The following is a 16652-nucleotide window of genomic DNA, read 5'->3' as shown; positions in this document are numbered from 1 at the left end:
CAAAGTCCGCAGTCTAGACTACCAGTTGTCCGACATTCATTTTGTGGAAGTCGTGGTGGCTGAGCAGGTTAGGTGGTTGACTTTGTGTGCTGGCGAATAGGTGGCTTACTCTGAGAGTGTGGGTTCGAATCCTGGATGGGACTCAATCCAAAAAAGTACTAGAATTTGTACTTTACTAAGAAAGTGTAATCCCAAATATAACATATGTTACATTTGACCACTTTCTAAATGGCATTGTGTTATCAGAGAAGTACACAAAGTCCGCAGTCTAGACTACCAGTTGTCCGACTTTTATTTTGTGGAAGTCGTGGTGGCTGAGAAGGTTAGGCCGCTGACTTTGTGTGCTAGCGATTAGGTGCCTGACTCTGAGGGTGTGGGTTCGAATCCTGGATGGGACTCAACCCCAAAAAGTACTAGAATTTGTACTTTACTAAGAAAGTGTAATCCCAAATACAACAGATGTTATATTTGACCACTTTCTAAATGGCATTGTTTAATCATAGCTTTCGGCCGTGGGAGCTGTGCCAATTCACATTTATCAGAGGGGTACACAAAGTCTGAAGAAAGTGTAATCCCAAATATAACATACACTAAACGCCAAAAGAAACGTTACCCTCCTTCCTTAATGACGGGGGTACCTATCTTCAGCTGGCATTGTGATGCGTGGGGGTCCACTTCTTGGTCTGTTTACTGTGACCCCAGTTTGTCTGAAGCCCTGAATAAGTCTTATAACCGTGATACGGTGGCAACCGAGGGCGTTGGCAACAGCATTGTATGTCGACCCCATCTGCACCATCCCAATGGCTCTTTCTCTCTCTTCAGCTGTTAATCGTGGCATATTTTTCGTACTGGTGTATCATATCACGTATTCTTGGCTCTCTTCATACCCTATAGAATCATTCTACATTTGAAATGGATGTAAATACTGCTTGAATATTGCTGTGTTTTGGCGATTGATATTTGTATGTGTAAAAAGAAATGGAAAAATGTTACTTTGTAAGCAAAAATGTTAACAAAGATAATTTTAGATGTTCCTAAACAATTTTTCACAATATCAAAGACATGTTTTACTTGTTTTCACGAATACAAATCAGCAGAAAATGTTTTAAAAGAGTGAAATCATAGGAATGATTATTTTACAATTTTACACACCCTACAACAGTTGTTTCTTGTTTTAATAGTTGAAAAATGGTGACTAAATGGTTTATCATTGTCCCAAAGCAGAATTTTATTTCAACCTTTCTTTTGGACATCAAAATCACTGTTATTGTTTTATTTCGGCATGGATGAAAATAGGACAATTTAACTCTTCTGAAAAAGATGTATTTCACCTAAATTTGAATGGATTTGAGAATGTATTTTCGTCATTTGCATAAAGCTGTGTTGTTAAGCTTTCCTGTAAACTAATACCTTCTAACACTTCTTTGATAATTTTTTAGTAATTCATAAAGATAGGAGGGTAACGTTTCTTTTGGCTTTAGTGTATGTTACATTTGACCACTTTCTAAATGGCATTGTGTAATCAAACCACTTTTGCTCAGATCTTCTGTGATAAAGCAGGTGTAATAAAGGACCGGCCTGCAAGTTTAGCAGATATTCCTAAATTTGAACTAGTGCTACGATGTCAATTTTTTTGTTGTGAGTGCTAAACTACGGAATAAATTCATCACCAAAGATACAACGATAACTTCTTTGAGAGGCATTTGGAAGTAGAGGCATTTAGAAGTTGGGGCAGTAAGAAAGGATAACAATATATGGATGAACAACTTCTTTGCTGTGAGAGCGACGTTTTAGTGTAGGTTCTAACACCGTTATGAGGCAAGTGATGAACAGCATAAGGATGGAGGAGCATATATACAAGTTAGAGTAGATGTGTATACAGTACAATAGGCATTAGGAAGCCAGACACAATAACAACACAAGGGCTTTGATAAAAGCGTTAACAAATGAAGCCTGAAAAGTACACAGTGGAATAGTGAAGCCTGTGGTATACATAAACTGGGGCTTGTCATAGGTTGAGAATCTTAAAAATAATGAGTTGTTAGTATGCAGGAGGTATGTAATAACCTTGGTCACGGCTGATTGATGGCTGGAGTCTTTTGATGTGGATGGCTTCTTGGAGTTTCCTGAGTTTAAAGTCTTTGAGGTTGGATGTTAGGGTTTGGGTTCTGTCCCACTGGATACTGTGGTTGGGATTGTCTTTGATGTGATCTGATAGGGCTGATTTTGAGTCAAGTTTAGAGACTGAGGTCTGATGCTCTTTGATTCGTGTTTTGAGGGGTCTTGATGTTTCCCCTACGTAGGTCTGTCCACAATCGCATGGGACGAGGTAAACTGTTCCCAGTGGTTGTTGTTTATGGCTGATTTTAATATTTTCTGAAAGCTTATTCAATGGAGATTTACTGACTGACTGAGTTTGGTTTTACGCCGCTTTTAGCAATATTCCAGCAACATCACGGCGGGGGACACCAGAAATGGGCTTCACACATTGTACCCATGTGGGGATTCGAACCTTGGTCTTCGCCGTGACGAGCCAACGCTTTAACCATTAGGCTAGCCCACCGCCCCCAATGGAGATTTACCTCGTGTAGGTATTTTTTTAATGAACACGAACGTATGGGTACATATAATAGGTGTGCTATCGTGTTGAAACAGATCTACTTTCCTCCCTCTGCTTGTCACAGACAAACAAACTGTCCTCACAGCCCTGTTACGCGTGCAAGAGATGCCTCTCAGAATCACGAGCAAAAGTAGTCAGTTTTTTACAAAAAGTTTATCATGTTTGACTTTGAATGTAGTCAAAACGAAGTGACCACTTGTAAAGATGGGTATTTCACCAGTTCCATGTACCCATTGCACAGGAAAGGATGTTTGAACCCATCATAGTATCTGTAGTACTTGTCACAATCCATCTTGTGGACAACCCACACATCTTCCCAACTTTGTCATTGCACAATCAGTCTGTGATCTGTGCAAAAATAAACCTTTTACACCTGGATGTACTTGTAACACTTGTGGCTCATGATGTCAGGTCTGTAATAAATGGGGTGAAAAAAGAAAATGTTTCAAAATACCTACAAGTCATGGATCCTGTGTCCGGAGGAAAGTGAAGTTTGGTTCGGTTCGGTTCGGACACAACCTCTTTGGTTTGTTCTTGGCTCTTTACCAAGGCCCATAGAGATTACACTGTTTTTGCTCACAACTTTCATGGATATGATTCTTATCCTGCATTGAAATATTTAATTCAAAACTATTCTTCCAGACAATATCGCGTACAATGGATCCAAGATCATGTACATGTATGTCTCACATGGTATGAATAACCATCTGTTGGATACCCTTTGGTATTTCAACACATCGTTAGCTGATCTTCCAAAAATGTTTCATCTGGAAGAACTCAAGAAAGGATATTTCCCTAATTATTTCAATACATGTGAGAATCAATGTTATGGAGGTCCATATCCCGACCCCTCCTTCTATGGAGTGGACAGTATGTCTACAGAAGCCAGGAGAAAGTTTCTTAACTGGTACTAAGCTCAGAAAGACAAAGTGTTTAACTTTGCTCAAGAAATGGAAGACTACTGTCGGTCTGATGTTCACATTTTGAGGGAGGCTGTGACGACTTTTAGATATCTATTAATGTCTGTCACTGAGTCACTGTCTAGATCCTCAAACAAATCAAATGACAGTTGAACCAGGGATCGACCCGACAGACAAGGAACTGTCACTTCATGGTTCCCCGTCAAAGAGCATGAAAATCAAACCTGGTCAATGGTTGACATGGATAAGTCTACGGTTCAGGCTCATAATGCCGACCTTTCGACCAAACTTTACGGTTGAGTGAAATATAAAGGTCGACGTCCTGAGACTAGTTTCATTTTGTCAATTAATAATGGATTACGAGGACAATGCAGGATCAAAGAGTTGTTAGAGGAGGATAATCCGGATTATGCAATGAGAGCGCACCTAATGAGAAGATGACAAGAGATGACAGATTTTTATCAGTTGACAGATTTTAGCATTTTAAATAAATACATCGTAAATTCATATAGCATACATTTTTTCACAGATTTTAATCTAAATGCAATAGGTGGGATGCTGAATCAGCAAACTGCCTCACGGACAGTGTTCCTTGTTCAAGCTGGTGACAGATGTCATCCAGTGGTCGCTCCAAATCCCTGTATTTCCTGTTCTTGGACGGACGCTTCTGGCCAGCGGCATACTGGACCAGCTTGTTTTCGGTGTTGGTCTGTTCTCGTGACAAAATAACACCTTTATTACACAACCTATTGGGGTGGAGCTAACTATTTGTTTTAAAATAACTTACCTCCTGTGTTGGCACCAAAGGCAAGACGGCACATCTCCGGGACGAACCTCTTGATCTCGTCATCGTCCTGGTAGGCCTTCTGGAGATGGTGCTGCTGGGTTCTCCTCCATACACACTGGGTGAAGTGGAAGAAGCAGCCCTTCCACTCGCTTCGGGGGAACACGATCGCAGAGGGGTTTCTGGAGGCAACCTCATGGTCCATCTGCAACAAAATATTGGAACATCATGATACAAATATTGACAACAATGGACAGAAACTGTGCATGCATGGGTTTAAAATAAGCATGTAATTTGCATTATTCTCTCCGAAATAAAAACAAAAAAAAGCATTCATTTGTATTTACCTGGATCTTCTGTGGATCCAAATGATGACCTCTGATCGCGGCTGCATCGACAAGTAGTCTGAACATCCTGGTGTAAGTATCCTCTTTCTTATCTAGCAGGAAGAAGAATACCAAAGGAAACATGTTCCCATCTACCATGCCATGGATAGTGTACAACTGGTGAAATATGGTTGGCGGCCACGTAGAATGTGCCATCTCCGTAGATGGTGTCTGATTCGCAGAGATAACGCAAGTTATCGGCGGTGGAAAACCCAAGGATTCTCTTGTCATGGCTGTCGTCGACGAGGAGGGAGGGGTCGCCAGAAATCGTCGTCTTGTATTCATCAGGGAAGACTAGGTCTTCTCGTCTGAGGGGAAGTGGTGGCATCACTGCTCGCCTGGCTCTGTAGAGAGAGCTCCGGGCATCGGGGAAGGTGCGCATGGCAGCAATCATGGCTTTGGTCTCATCATTCCAACTTCCATCTCTCATGTCGATAAGGCCTTCTTCGTAGAGGCACTGCATGGGCTGGAGGGTCGAAGCTGCCTTCACCTTCAGCTTTTCTAGCATCTCCTTCACCTACAAAAAAAGCAAAGAATTATTAACCATTTGGGTCCAACAAAGAAACATTAACCATTTGGTTCCAAACTTTTCCATTTATTAAGCATCTTACTGAAACACTGTTAAAAAAATCGACAAAACTGTGGCAATCCCTGAATAATATTTATACATATATAAGAATTTAAACTCTTACCTTAATATCACTCATGACAGTTTGATGATTGTGTTCATCTTACCCCATGGTGACAATGTCATTCGTTGTTGATGCTGTGGATTTGCAGTGTTTTGCAGTACATATCCAAGATATCCTGTCTTGTTTTCTCTTGCTGACTCTGTACATGAACCCGCCAACAACCAAGTAACGACTGCCGTGAGCTGTAGGGATGAATCTCTGATCAAGCTGTGCATTTGCCATTTCGAAATCGAATGTGAATCCTTTGGCCATTCCATAGATATTTATACCAAAGATATGAACAGTGTTCAATATTGGCACTCTGCTAAGTGTTATTGTAAACCTTTCAATCAATTGGAAGTAACATGTGCGACGAGTTCACTTTATCCAAACATCTAGAGTAGATTATCCGCAACGCTAATTATGCCTAATGAGAACCTAACCTTCAAAGGAAACCGCAGGTTGGTGTCCTGAGACTAGTGGAAAATCGAAAGGTCGGCGTCCTGAGATGACACCGAGTCTACAGAATGCCGGGGCTGTTGTTCATGAAAAAGAGACCTTACCCAGTCTCATTGCCAAAGTGCCTGGAAATGGATACTCAAAAGATCAGTTTAGTAAGATCTCCAATGGCTAAAGTGGATTTGTCACAATCGTGGTTGACATCCAGCATGCTTTGAATGATGGAGAATTCCAAATGCCTGGTACTAAATACAAGGTGGACGGATATTGTCAGGCCACCAATACAGTCTATCAGTTTGATGGGTGTCAGTTTCATAGGTGTCCCACCTGCTATCCTCTTGACAGAGACACCACTGTCTTGCACTGACCATGAAGCGCAATGACATCATCAGATGGTGGTACCCATCAGACAAGGGTACAACTGAGTAACGATTTGGGAGCACGAGTTCAAGGCTCAAGTCAACACAAAACCAGGCCCTGATCTCTCGAAACAAACTTAAACTCAAATTTGAGAAATGCAGGAAAATGCACTGCCAAGAATAAACTGAAATCGATATTACACTCAAAGATAGTGGACAATTTGAGTTTGGTGGATAGATTACTTAAGCTGTTTGGGCTTTTATATTTTAAAAATGCAGTTGAGTTAAAAATTCAGCTTTTTCAAATTGTCAAACTCAGTTTGAGATTTGAGTAAAAACTGAAGTTTGTTTCGAGAAATCGGGGCCAGATCTCAAAACTTTTCAGTTCACCTTAGATCTTAGATCTATCTGTCTGACTATCTGACTCACAAAGGCATTCAGTTAGACTACAACAAAATAAACAAGAATCCATGTTTAAGAGCTCGAGCAAAATTGATGTTGAATTCTTTTGGGGGCAAATATGCACAACGTTCCAACATGACCCAAAGGAAGTTTGTGCACAGTAGCAAATTAGATGAATTGTACATGTTACTCACAGACCAAATAAAGAAACTACATGATTTTCATATTTTGAATGACAATGTAGCCCAGTTTCATTGGACACATGAAATTTGGCATTTATTCCTGAAAGTGATGTCACCAACATTTTCATTGCTACCTTCACCACCTTTTATGGAAGGCTAAAACTGTATTCCATGTTAGACATGTTGCAAAAAAGAGTACTCTGTTATGATACTGATTCAGTCATCTTTGTGTCCAGACCTGGTGATGGAAATCCACCTATAATTGGGTGACTATCTAGGTGAACTGACTGATGAGCTGGAAGGGGACCCTATTCAAACATTTGCCAGTAGTGGGCCTAAACATTATGCTTATTGCCCCAAATCAGGCAAAGAAATGTGCAAAGCTTGAGGATTCACACTGAACTTTGTAAACAGTTTACTTATCAATTTTGAATCTGTCAAAAACATGGTTTTGGCACCTGAAAGTGACAGAACTTTAACTGTTTCTAATCCTTCTAAAATATGCTGAGACAAATATGTCTTCCAATAAAGTCATCCAAAATGATTTGATCACCCTACCTTATCTATATTAAGTTTATCAGCCTCACTCAGGGCACTGAGGGCCATACTCATGGGCATTTGTACATATTTCAGGGCCATTTATATTTAGGCAGGGACATTCGACAGCCATAGAGGGCCAAATTGGAGCCATTTAGTGTATACTCGTGGGCCAATCGGCAGTCATAGGGAGCCATGTGCGAGTCACACTATAAATAGGATTAGTTTGAAAATGAAATTCATGCATTAAGATGGGTTGAGTAAGGGAAGACTGCCCTGTGCCTGGCTGCTCAGCTCCAGATTTTATTAAGACTTCCTGTTACAACACGAGATGAATAACACACGGCACAACTGTAATTAAAGTAATTTATTACAAAATTATGGGTCACAGGCACAGGGTCCAAATATGGTCATGCTGGTCTCAGTCCAAGATGAGAAAATCACATGTCATACTCGGTCAATGGTCATGTGGATCTGTCACCACTTGAACTAAGGTCACACAGACCTTTGATCCTCATCGGGTCAGTCATCCTGACAATGTCCTGGCTGGTCAGTCTGACATTGCACTTGCTGGTCAAATTGTCGAGGCCTCAACCCCTTACATACGGGTCCCACTCAGGTTCCAGGCACTATACAAATAATGTATTTGATATCCTTGTCATTCATAAACCAACGAGTATTATATACTCAGAACGATAACACAATAATCATCAACATACAACAAGTATACTGAGTCAAAAAAGAAACTTTACATTCTTTCTTCAGGGCACTATAAAAGAACAAGAGATGGTAAGATGGTTAAATTGTTATTATTTCATTGCTGAGATCATACTCCATACACTGACAGTGCCATAATCAGTTCCATTAGGCTACACCGCCGTTCCAAAACATGGGTATACAGAATGTCAAGTCACAAGAATAAAAATGCGAAATTTCTCAGTTCAATATCGTGTATGGCCGCCCCCTGCATTCACCACTGCCAAACACCGTCTCCTCATCGTCTCATGCTTGTGAATACGTGGTTGGGGATTCTGCGCCATTGCTCTTGCAAGGCAGCGCCAAGTTCCTGCAAATTCTGAGGTTGGTTCCTAAGACCACGAAGCCTTCTCCCGAGTGCATCCCAAACGTGCTCTATTGGATGAAGGTCAGGGGACCTCGATGGCCAGTCCATGACGTTGATTCCAGCGTTTTGAAGGAAATATCGTGTCAACATCGCGGTATGCGGCCGAGCATTATCATGCTGGAACTGTAGACCTGGGCCATGAGCCGCCATGAAAGGAACGAGTTCAGGGGTGAGCACCTGGTCGCAGTAAGCAGCAGCTGTGAGGTTTCCACGGATGACCAGAAGTCGGGAACCGTCGTTCCCACAGAAAGCACCCCACACCATGCAACTTCCGCCCCCGAATCTGTCAACTTCCTGTACACAACATTGGGCATACCGTTCACGACGTCGTCTCCAGACTCTATGCCTGCCGTCCGCGAATCTGAGGGTAAACCTGGATTCATCGCTAAAGACAACTCGATTCCAGTCTCTCTGGGTCCATCGGAGGTGATGTCGGGCCCACAGCAGACGTTGACGTTGATGAAACGGCGTCAATATTGGCCCACGATATGGACGTCGAGAATGGAGATTGGCAGCCCGCAACCGATTTCGAATGGTCTGTGAGGACAGTCAACCTCTAAACATCTCAGCCCTGGTTCGTGTAGCCGGCAGAAATCTGTCACGAGGTGATGTAGGACGATTTGACGGTCTTCTGCTCGTGATGTCACACGTGACGACCGAATCCGACCTTGGGCGATCAGAAGTGGTGCCAGTTTGTTGTAGACAACCTCGCAAAGTCATACACAGTACGACGGCTGCATCCCATTGCTCTTGCGACGTCAATAACTGATCTTCCCACTTGCAACATGCCAACGGCACATTCACGTTGCACATTTGACAATCGTGGCATTTCAAGTACCGTTAGAACTGTGGTTTAAAAGTATTTTTTCAATTCTTGAGGCCAATGCAAACACGTGCATATGAAGAAAACTGCGATGCGAAGATCATGTGATCGACTGCACGTGCAAAACCTGATTTGGCACTAACGTCATTTGCACGACAAATGGATGGGTTTGAGTGGGTTTTGCTAACGTTTTTCTAGAGTCGAAAGATAGGGATCCCATTTTGGATACATAGATGTATCATCAGAGAAAAATTATTCATTATTTATCAAATTACATTTGTGAAGTTTCTTTTTTGACTCAGTATATGATGTACTCACGAATGACTATACTTACAGCATGATTAGTTTACATTTTGCTTAGAATAACAATCATTATTACTCACCTGTGGAAGATACTGCAGAGCTAATACCTCTGTCACAATGGTATTAAACCTTGATTGACTCGTGGAAAGCTGTGAGTCATCACACTACGTATAGGCAGTTTCTATCAATTTATGTTGGAGAGTAATAAACAGAATACTAAACTCGCTTCTGTGCAATACCATTTTCATTAAACTCTCAAAAGATTTAGTATCAAAATTGCTTTGATACCAAATCATTAACTCGTTTAATAAAATTGGTATTACACGGAAGGTCGTTTAATATCCTCCACAGACAAGTGATATGCCAATAATGATCTGAACACGACATCGTCACCACGATGTAATACAAACTCTTGACTGCCATACATACATTTGACTGCCAGCTATGAAACAATTTTTTTGTGATTCATTCTTGAGACTTGCACAGTAGTGTAACATGTACCTTTGATGATATCAACCCTACAGAAAAATATATAATAATTCACAGACTACTCACGCCATGATATGACCAGCCTCTGCATACACCAACCTTCCGTTGACACAACCTCTGATGACTGCGCTGAGTATTCGCTACCCTTTTCTTATATGACAATCCGCATGCTTAACACATGTACCCATTATTCTCACACGTCTCGCATTACTTGCACGCTTTCCACACACATACATACTACGCAGTCCCCAAATACAGTTCAACCAAAACACCATCTCGCACATACAGTTAAACCAAATTAATATGTGCTCTTGACACTTCCCTTACACCTCTCCAAAGTCCACAAGTTAGACACTCAAGGGAAGAAGCACTGGTTAAAAAAAAGGCAGAAATGACTCATGTACATCATACAGTTCCTAAGTCAGGTATTACCTAGAGTCCAGAAACTGTGACGGAGCCTATAAAATCATGGTGGGAAACCCAAAGCCTGACACCTTTTGAACCTTGTTCCAGTATTTGTGTGTCTGGGCCTACAGAAGCAACAACATCTCGCACATACAGCTAAACCAAATTAATATGTGATCTTGACATTACCTCCCATCTTAGGTAATTGCTTACTAAACAATTACACTATACTGAAGATCACATAAATTTTGACACTGTACAGTCCACTTTTAAGGTTGACAGCAGCTCAGGTCGGAGGTAATTTTCCACACCATTAACCGCCTAACAGAATCTGTATGCTTGCAAAGCCAAGGCCCACCTCATAACTTGCCAGTTTGCCAACTTAGCCTTAGTCATCCACACCAAAGGCTGATGATCTGTCTGCAGCAAAACTCTCTCCCATTCAGACACCTGTTCAACTTTTGTATGCCCCACACAATAGCTAAACACTCCTTCTCGATAGTGGAATAAGCTTTCTCCTGGTCCAACAGCTTCCAACTTACATACATAATTGGAAACTTCCTACTCATGTTCTTGTAGAAGCACTGCTCCAATACCGCCATCAGATGCATCTATCCTCAGTTAAAATGGTTTATCCAAATCTGACAACTTCAATATTGGTTCACTTGCCATGTGCCGCTTCAGAGTTTGGAACGCTTGTTCCTGACTTTCATCCCATACAACTACGTTGGGCTTACCTTTCTTTGTTAAATCTGTCAAAGGAGTTCCGATAGCTGCAAAGTTAGGAATGAACCGCCTGTAGTAGCTTGTTAAGCCAATCAAAGATCTTACCTGTTTCTTTGTTGTTGGTTTAGTCATCTCCAGAATTGCCATCAGCTTTTTATTGTCAGGAGTTATGTTGCCTTGCCCAACAACATGACCTAAGAATGGCAAAGTATGATACCCAATCATTACCCTTAGATGGTCTGGCAGTGAGGTTGTACTGGCGCAAACGACTGAAAACAGCCCTCAAACTCACCATGTGTTCGTTCCATGACAGTTCCTTCCACCACATCATCAATCTAACTATCTACATGTTCTACACCTCTTAGGACCTTCCTCGTTAACCTAGCAAACACTGCAGATGCATTGACAACACCAAAGGGCATAACTGTCCACTGATACAACCCATCTGGAGTAACAAATGCTGTGTACGCCTTATTTTCCTTTTCCATCAGAATCTGCCAATAAGCTTTACTGATATTAAAGTTAGACAAGTACTTGCACTTACTCAGCTTTGTGAATAAACTTTCTGTCAAAGTTGTGGGTTATGAATCAAAGACTGAAATGAGATTTATCCGGTGATACTCTGCACAGAACCAATACGAACCATCAGGATTTTTCACTAAGACTGTTGGTGAAGCATAAGGAGAATCTGAAGGTTCAATACCCCCCAAATCTAACATAGACTGCACTTCCGCAGCAACAGTCTCTCTCATGGGATGAGGTAACGGATAAGGACGTGACCTGACCGGATCTGATGACCTAATCTTATACTCCATGTCTGTAGTCCTACCTGGCAAATCCGTCAAAACATCTGAAAACTCAGCCAATAACTCTCTGACCTCAGCCTTCTGCCTTTCTGTTAAATCTGGAGAGAAATTCACATCAAGGTAAGTCTCTTTAGAATTCAAACTTGGTGAAACAATCTCAGGCAACTCCCCTTCTACACTTGAATCTACATCATCAACACCGACATCGACCATGCCTGTACAAACATACCACATCACATATAACAGCATCACAAACAGATCCCCTTTCCCTAACTTTCACCTTATCTCCAACTCTGAGCCGATAATTGCCGACACTCCCCTCTATCACAAAAGGCCCTCTTCACTGCAACAACAACTTGTTGTGATTAGTAGATAACAACACTAGCACCTTATCACCTGGTTTTATCAGCCGAACTTTAGCCCTGCGATTAAAGTGTTTCCTATACCTGCCTGATGCTCTAGCCAAAGACTGATGTGCTACTTCTATGGTCGGTTAGGTCCCGTAAGTTCGACCTTTGGATGGGTGTAAAAACAAACTGGTCGGTTTAGAGGGGTATGTCGTTTAGTGCAACTTGTTTCAGACAATGGGCAGTCAATGTTTTTACAACGGCACAGTTAATGCTAAAATGTTCACCGAAAAATAACTGAACAAGGATCACGCTGTAAATTGTAATTTTTATTTTTTGCATTCATTGGGGCAGTAATTTCTATTCTCTACATAAATAATACATATAAATAAAGTTGATAGCTGTCTTTAAATACAATAACATAACAGATGGTTTTATTTTGAAAGCTGGAATTGCTGGAGTACCCCAGGGTTCACTATTGGGGCCGCTCTTATTTATTGTTTATATAATGATATAGTTGAAGGTATGAATAGTAATGCACGCCTTTTGTGGGTGATACTTCTTTAAATGCGTAAATGATATTGTAATAAACGATGATTTTTACAGCGAATTGCTGAATGGGCAGAAAAATGGCAAGTAGCTTTCTTTTAATCCCAATAAGACAGAGTCAATACGCTTTTAATTGAAACCAACTCCAATGCCGAATCTAACCATGAATTGTAATGTCATTAATTCCGTTCAAAGCCATAAACATTTAAATCTTATACTTCAATATGATTCCTCATGGAATGAACACATTAACGACTGTGCTAAAAAAAAGTTGCACGATGGTGAATTGTCTAAGAAGCTCCAAATGTACAAACAGTTCAGTAGATATTACCAGTTTTTGATTATTGCAGTCATATATGGGATAATTGTACTAAATAGCAAGCAGCCTCACATACACACGCATGCATGTCAACGTATGAGCAAAATATTCTCAAGCACGACGTTAAACCCAATTTCACCTCACCTCACCTAAACAGCAAGCAGATATACTTGAAAACTCAATCTTGATGCTCTAAGAACCGTGTGTGGTGCTGTTCATGGTAACAGCCACTTCCTTCTTTCCATTGTATCCCGGAGCGGTATTCATAGAAGCTTATGCTTGCTTACCAATCCGGTTCCTTTCATTGGAAATAAATATGTTTAAATCATTTTGATACACACACAAATTATACATTAAACTACCCATTGTATTAATACGTATTAAAGTAATCTTTATTGTATGCTTTATATTATATGATATACAGTCGAAAGATTTACCATAACTTCGTTCTGAACAGGTCCGTGGTTGTGGTCGCTAGGTATATTCGAAATTATATCGTTCACTGTTGAGACTCTTGATCTGCAGTCTTTCTGAATGCATCTGCACGAGATCCATTCTTCCCTTTTCCTCTTGTTCACAAAGTACATATAACCATTTACACATAGGTATCTTCCACCACGAGAAGTAATCGTGTATTTGCCAGAACTGAAGTTGTGGAAATGATGATAAAAACTGTCATTTCCAACATTCTTATACCATGCAATTTTATGTAAGAAATTGAATAACTCACTAGTAATCAACATAATCAAAGTCAGTGAGTGAGATTCACTCACTCTCTGGTACACATGCCATATTTCATTTCCTGAGAGAACACATTTCATATTTTGTAGAATGCCAAGGTCTTAATCCCTAAAACAACACCGTTGTCACAACATCAAACATCAAAGGATTTTCACCTCGACCCAAAGGTCGAACTTACGGGACTACCCCCTATGGTCTCCCCTAACCTATTCTGTAAGTCCAACACATACTGGTATGTTGTCCTAGTCTCCGGGTCTGAAATATCCTTTGTCCACAACTCCCTCAACACCTGTACGGAGCAAAACCTAAACTTTCCTGAGGAACCTCGCAGTAAGCAAACAATAAAGCAGGTAGATAACGGTCCCAATCTCTGGGCTTCTCAGCACTTAACCGTTTCAACATAAGCTTTAGTGTACTATTGAATCTCTCAACTAACCCATTGCACATAGTATGGTATGGTGTGGTGGTCAACTGCTTAAGAGACAACAACCTACTGACCTCCTTCATAACTGCTGACGTAAACTGAGTACCCATATCAGACCATATCTCCGGAACACCTACTCGACTGAAAATCTCCAGTAAAGCCTCAGCTACATATTCTGTCTCTATCGTTGGTAGAGCCACGGCCTCAGGATACCTAGTAGCATAATCTACTACCCTGAGAATATATCTATTGCCCCTATCGATTTCTGGATGTAAAGGACCAATCAAATCTACTGCTATTCTCTCAAACGGAGTAGCAATCAATGGCAACTGACCAAAGGGCCCCCGACCAACTTTTCCTTTCAGAATGGTATGTTGACAAACATCACAAGATAAACAATGCCTCCTAACATATCCTTGAATTCCAGGCCAATAAAACTGCAAGATAGCCTTATCTAAGGTTTTCTTCACCCAATATGACCTCCCATCAGTTATTCATGACATACTTTCATGACCTCCGACCTCAGCTCGGTAGGAACTACAGCTTGAATGACAGCTACACCATCACACCCAATATACTCATGGTACAATATTTCATTCTCACTGAAATACCTCGATACAAAACTAGCCATTGACCTCCATCTATCTTCCTGCACCCTCTTCCTGGCCTTATCTAACTCAGAATCATCCCTTTGTTCCTCAATAAACTACACCCTACTGAGTGAAACACCAACAGATGGAAATACTTTCACGAGCCTCATACCCTCCTCTCTGATCTTCTGTCTCTCGTCTCTACAGCTGTAACCAACGCAACAACCTTATCCTGAACAGCTTCCTCTTCTGGATTTGGATCATCAGGAGCCCTAGCCCTGGGAATATTCCCTAACAACATCCCATCAAAGGAAGGAGTATCAAGACATGCTGCCTCAGCTGTTCCCTGATAGAAAGGCAACTCTATAACAACCCATGCTACTGGTACTGTGATCATCCTGCCATCACCCAAAGTCCAGTTATGGAGCTCACCATCCACAAAACAATCTTCATCAACCAAAGACCTCTGAACTATAACTCCATTACAACCAGTCTCACAGAACATTCACCTGACTCCCACACAACTTGCCTACTCGCACAGGCATGGTACCGCACATACCAGACATTGTACCCAATGTCACTACAACTACATCCTCACCTGGATCAAGTGCCACAGATTTGCTATTTTTGAACCTATTCCTCCACTCTCTCCTTCCACATCTACAATTGACTGACCAGAAACATCATGAACACGCTCAATGACAACACCAGCTGCGCCTGTATTCCCTTTTGGGCTTGGCTTCCCCCTGGTACACGCTGCTGACATGTGACCAAACTCCCCACACCTATAACATTTCCATCTTGCAATGGTACAAAACTCGTAAGATCTTTCTTCTCCCCTATCACCGGCTTCCTGCCTTGATTATCCGAGCCCTTCTTGTGCTTGTCACTACCCTGACTGAAAGGATTGATAACTCTACCAGTAAACCCATCCCTAGCCTCAACAATACGATCTAATGACAAACCATGGTATGACTCAAATATTCGACGTGAAAGTAGGAAGCGGGATCGACTGAGAAAAAAAGCTAGGAGAACACGGAAGGAAACTGATGTTATGAAATATAAAAAACAGCGTAATAAAGTTAATAATATGAAATGCTATGCTAAAGAACATTTTTATTCAAATCTTGACGAATTTGTATTCAAACTTTATGGTGAAAATAAATCATCATATTGGAAAATGTTACGCAGTTTGATCAAGACGTCAGGTTCTGCTTCCTTCATTCCAGCTTTGAAAAGAAACGTAGATGAAGGTTGTCCATCAGCTTTTCAGATTTTGATAAAGCTAATATGTTAAATGAATATTTTGAGTCTATATCTAATTTAAATGGTGCAGATACCACTTGTTTACCACATTTTGACAAGCGCACCGATCGCGGTATTGGAAAACATTACAATCGAAGTTAATGAGGTTGCAGATATCATTAAATGTCTTACTCTTAAAGAAAGCTGCTGGGCCAGACCTGATTAGTCACCAATTACTCAGAAAAACTGTTAATTCCATCAGTCCAGTCCTGTGCATATTATTTAATATGTCACTAAATTTGTGTATGTATCCTAGCCAATGGAAGTATGCAAATGTTATGCCTTTATTCAAGAAAGGTGACCATTCGGTTGTATCAAACTATCGCCCAATTTCACTTATTAGTTGCGCTTGGGAAGTTGTTTTGAAAGAGTTGTGTTTAAG

At 41.0% G+C, this 16652-nt stretch overlaps 1 protein-coding gene across 2 annotated transcripts; it reads right to left on the bottom strand.

Annotated features, from left to right (window-relative positions):
- Positions 1 to 2756: 2756 nt before the first annotated feature.
- LOC124260768 lies at positions 2757 to 12229 on the bottom strand. Of its 2 annotated transcripts, XM_046695084.1 has the most exons (4): positions 12019 to 12229; positions 4672 to 5227; positions 4328 to 4529; positions 2757 to 3033 (listed from the first exon to the last, which is right to left on the bottom strand). In XM_046695084.1, exons 2-4 carry the CDS (start codon positions 4993 to 4995, stop codon positions 3020 to 3022), a joined length of 540 nt encoding a protein of 179 aa, XP_046551040.1. In that variant the 5' UTR covers positions 4996 to 5227; positions 12019 to 12229; the 3' UTR covers positions 2757 to 3019. The 2 variants fall into 2 exon arrangements, with proteins under 2 accessions (XP_046551040.1, XP_046551039.1); XM_046695083.1 differs by lacking the exon at positions 12019 to 12229 and having other exon boundaries at positions 4672 to 5584.
- Positions 12230 to 16652: the final 4423 nt, after the last annotated feature.

The sequence above is a fragment of the Haliotis rubra genome, unplaced genomic scaffold (assembly GCF_003918875.1).
Source record: "Haliotis rubra isolate DU_JTF1 unplaced genomic scaffold, ASM391887v1 Scf774, whole genome shotgun sequence".
Classification (NCBI taxonomy): Eukaryota; Metazoa; Mollusca; class Gastropoda; order Lepetellida; family Haliotidae; genus Haliotis; species Haliotis rubra.
This window is presented reverse-complemented; position numbering and strand designations above follow the sequence as displayed.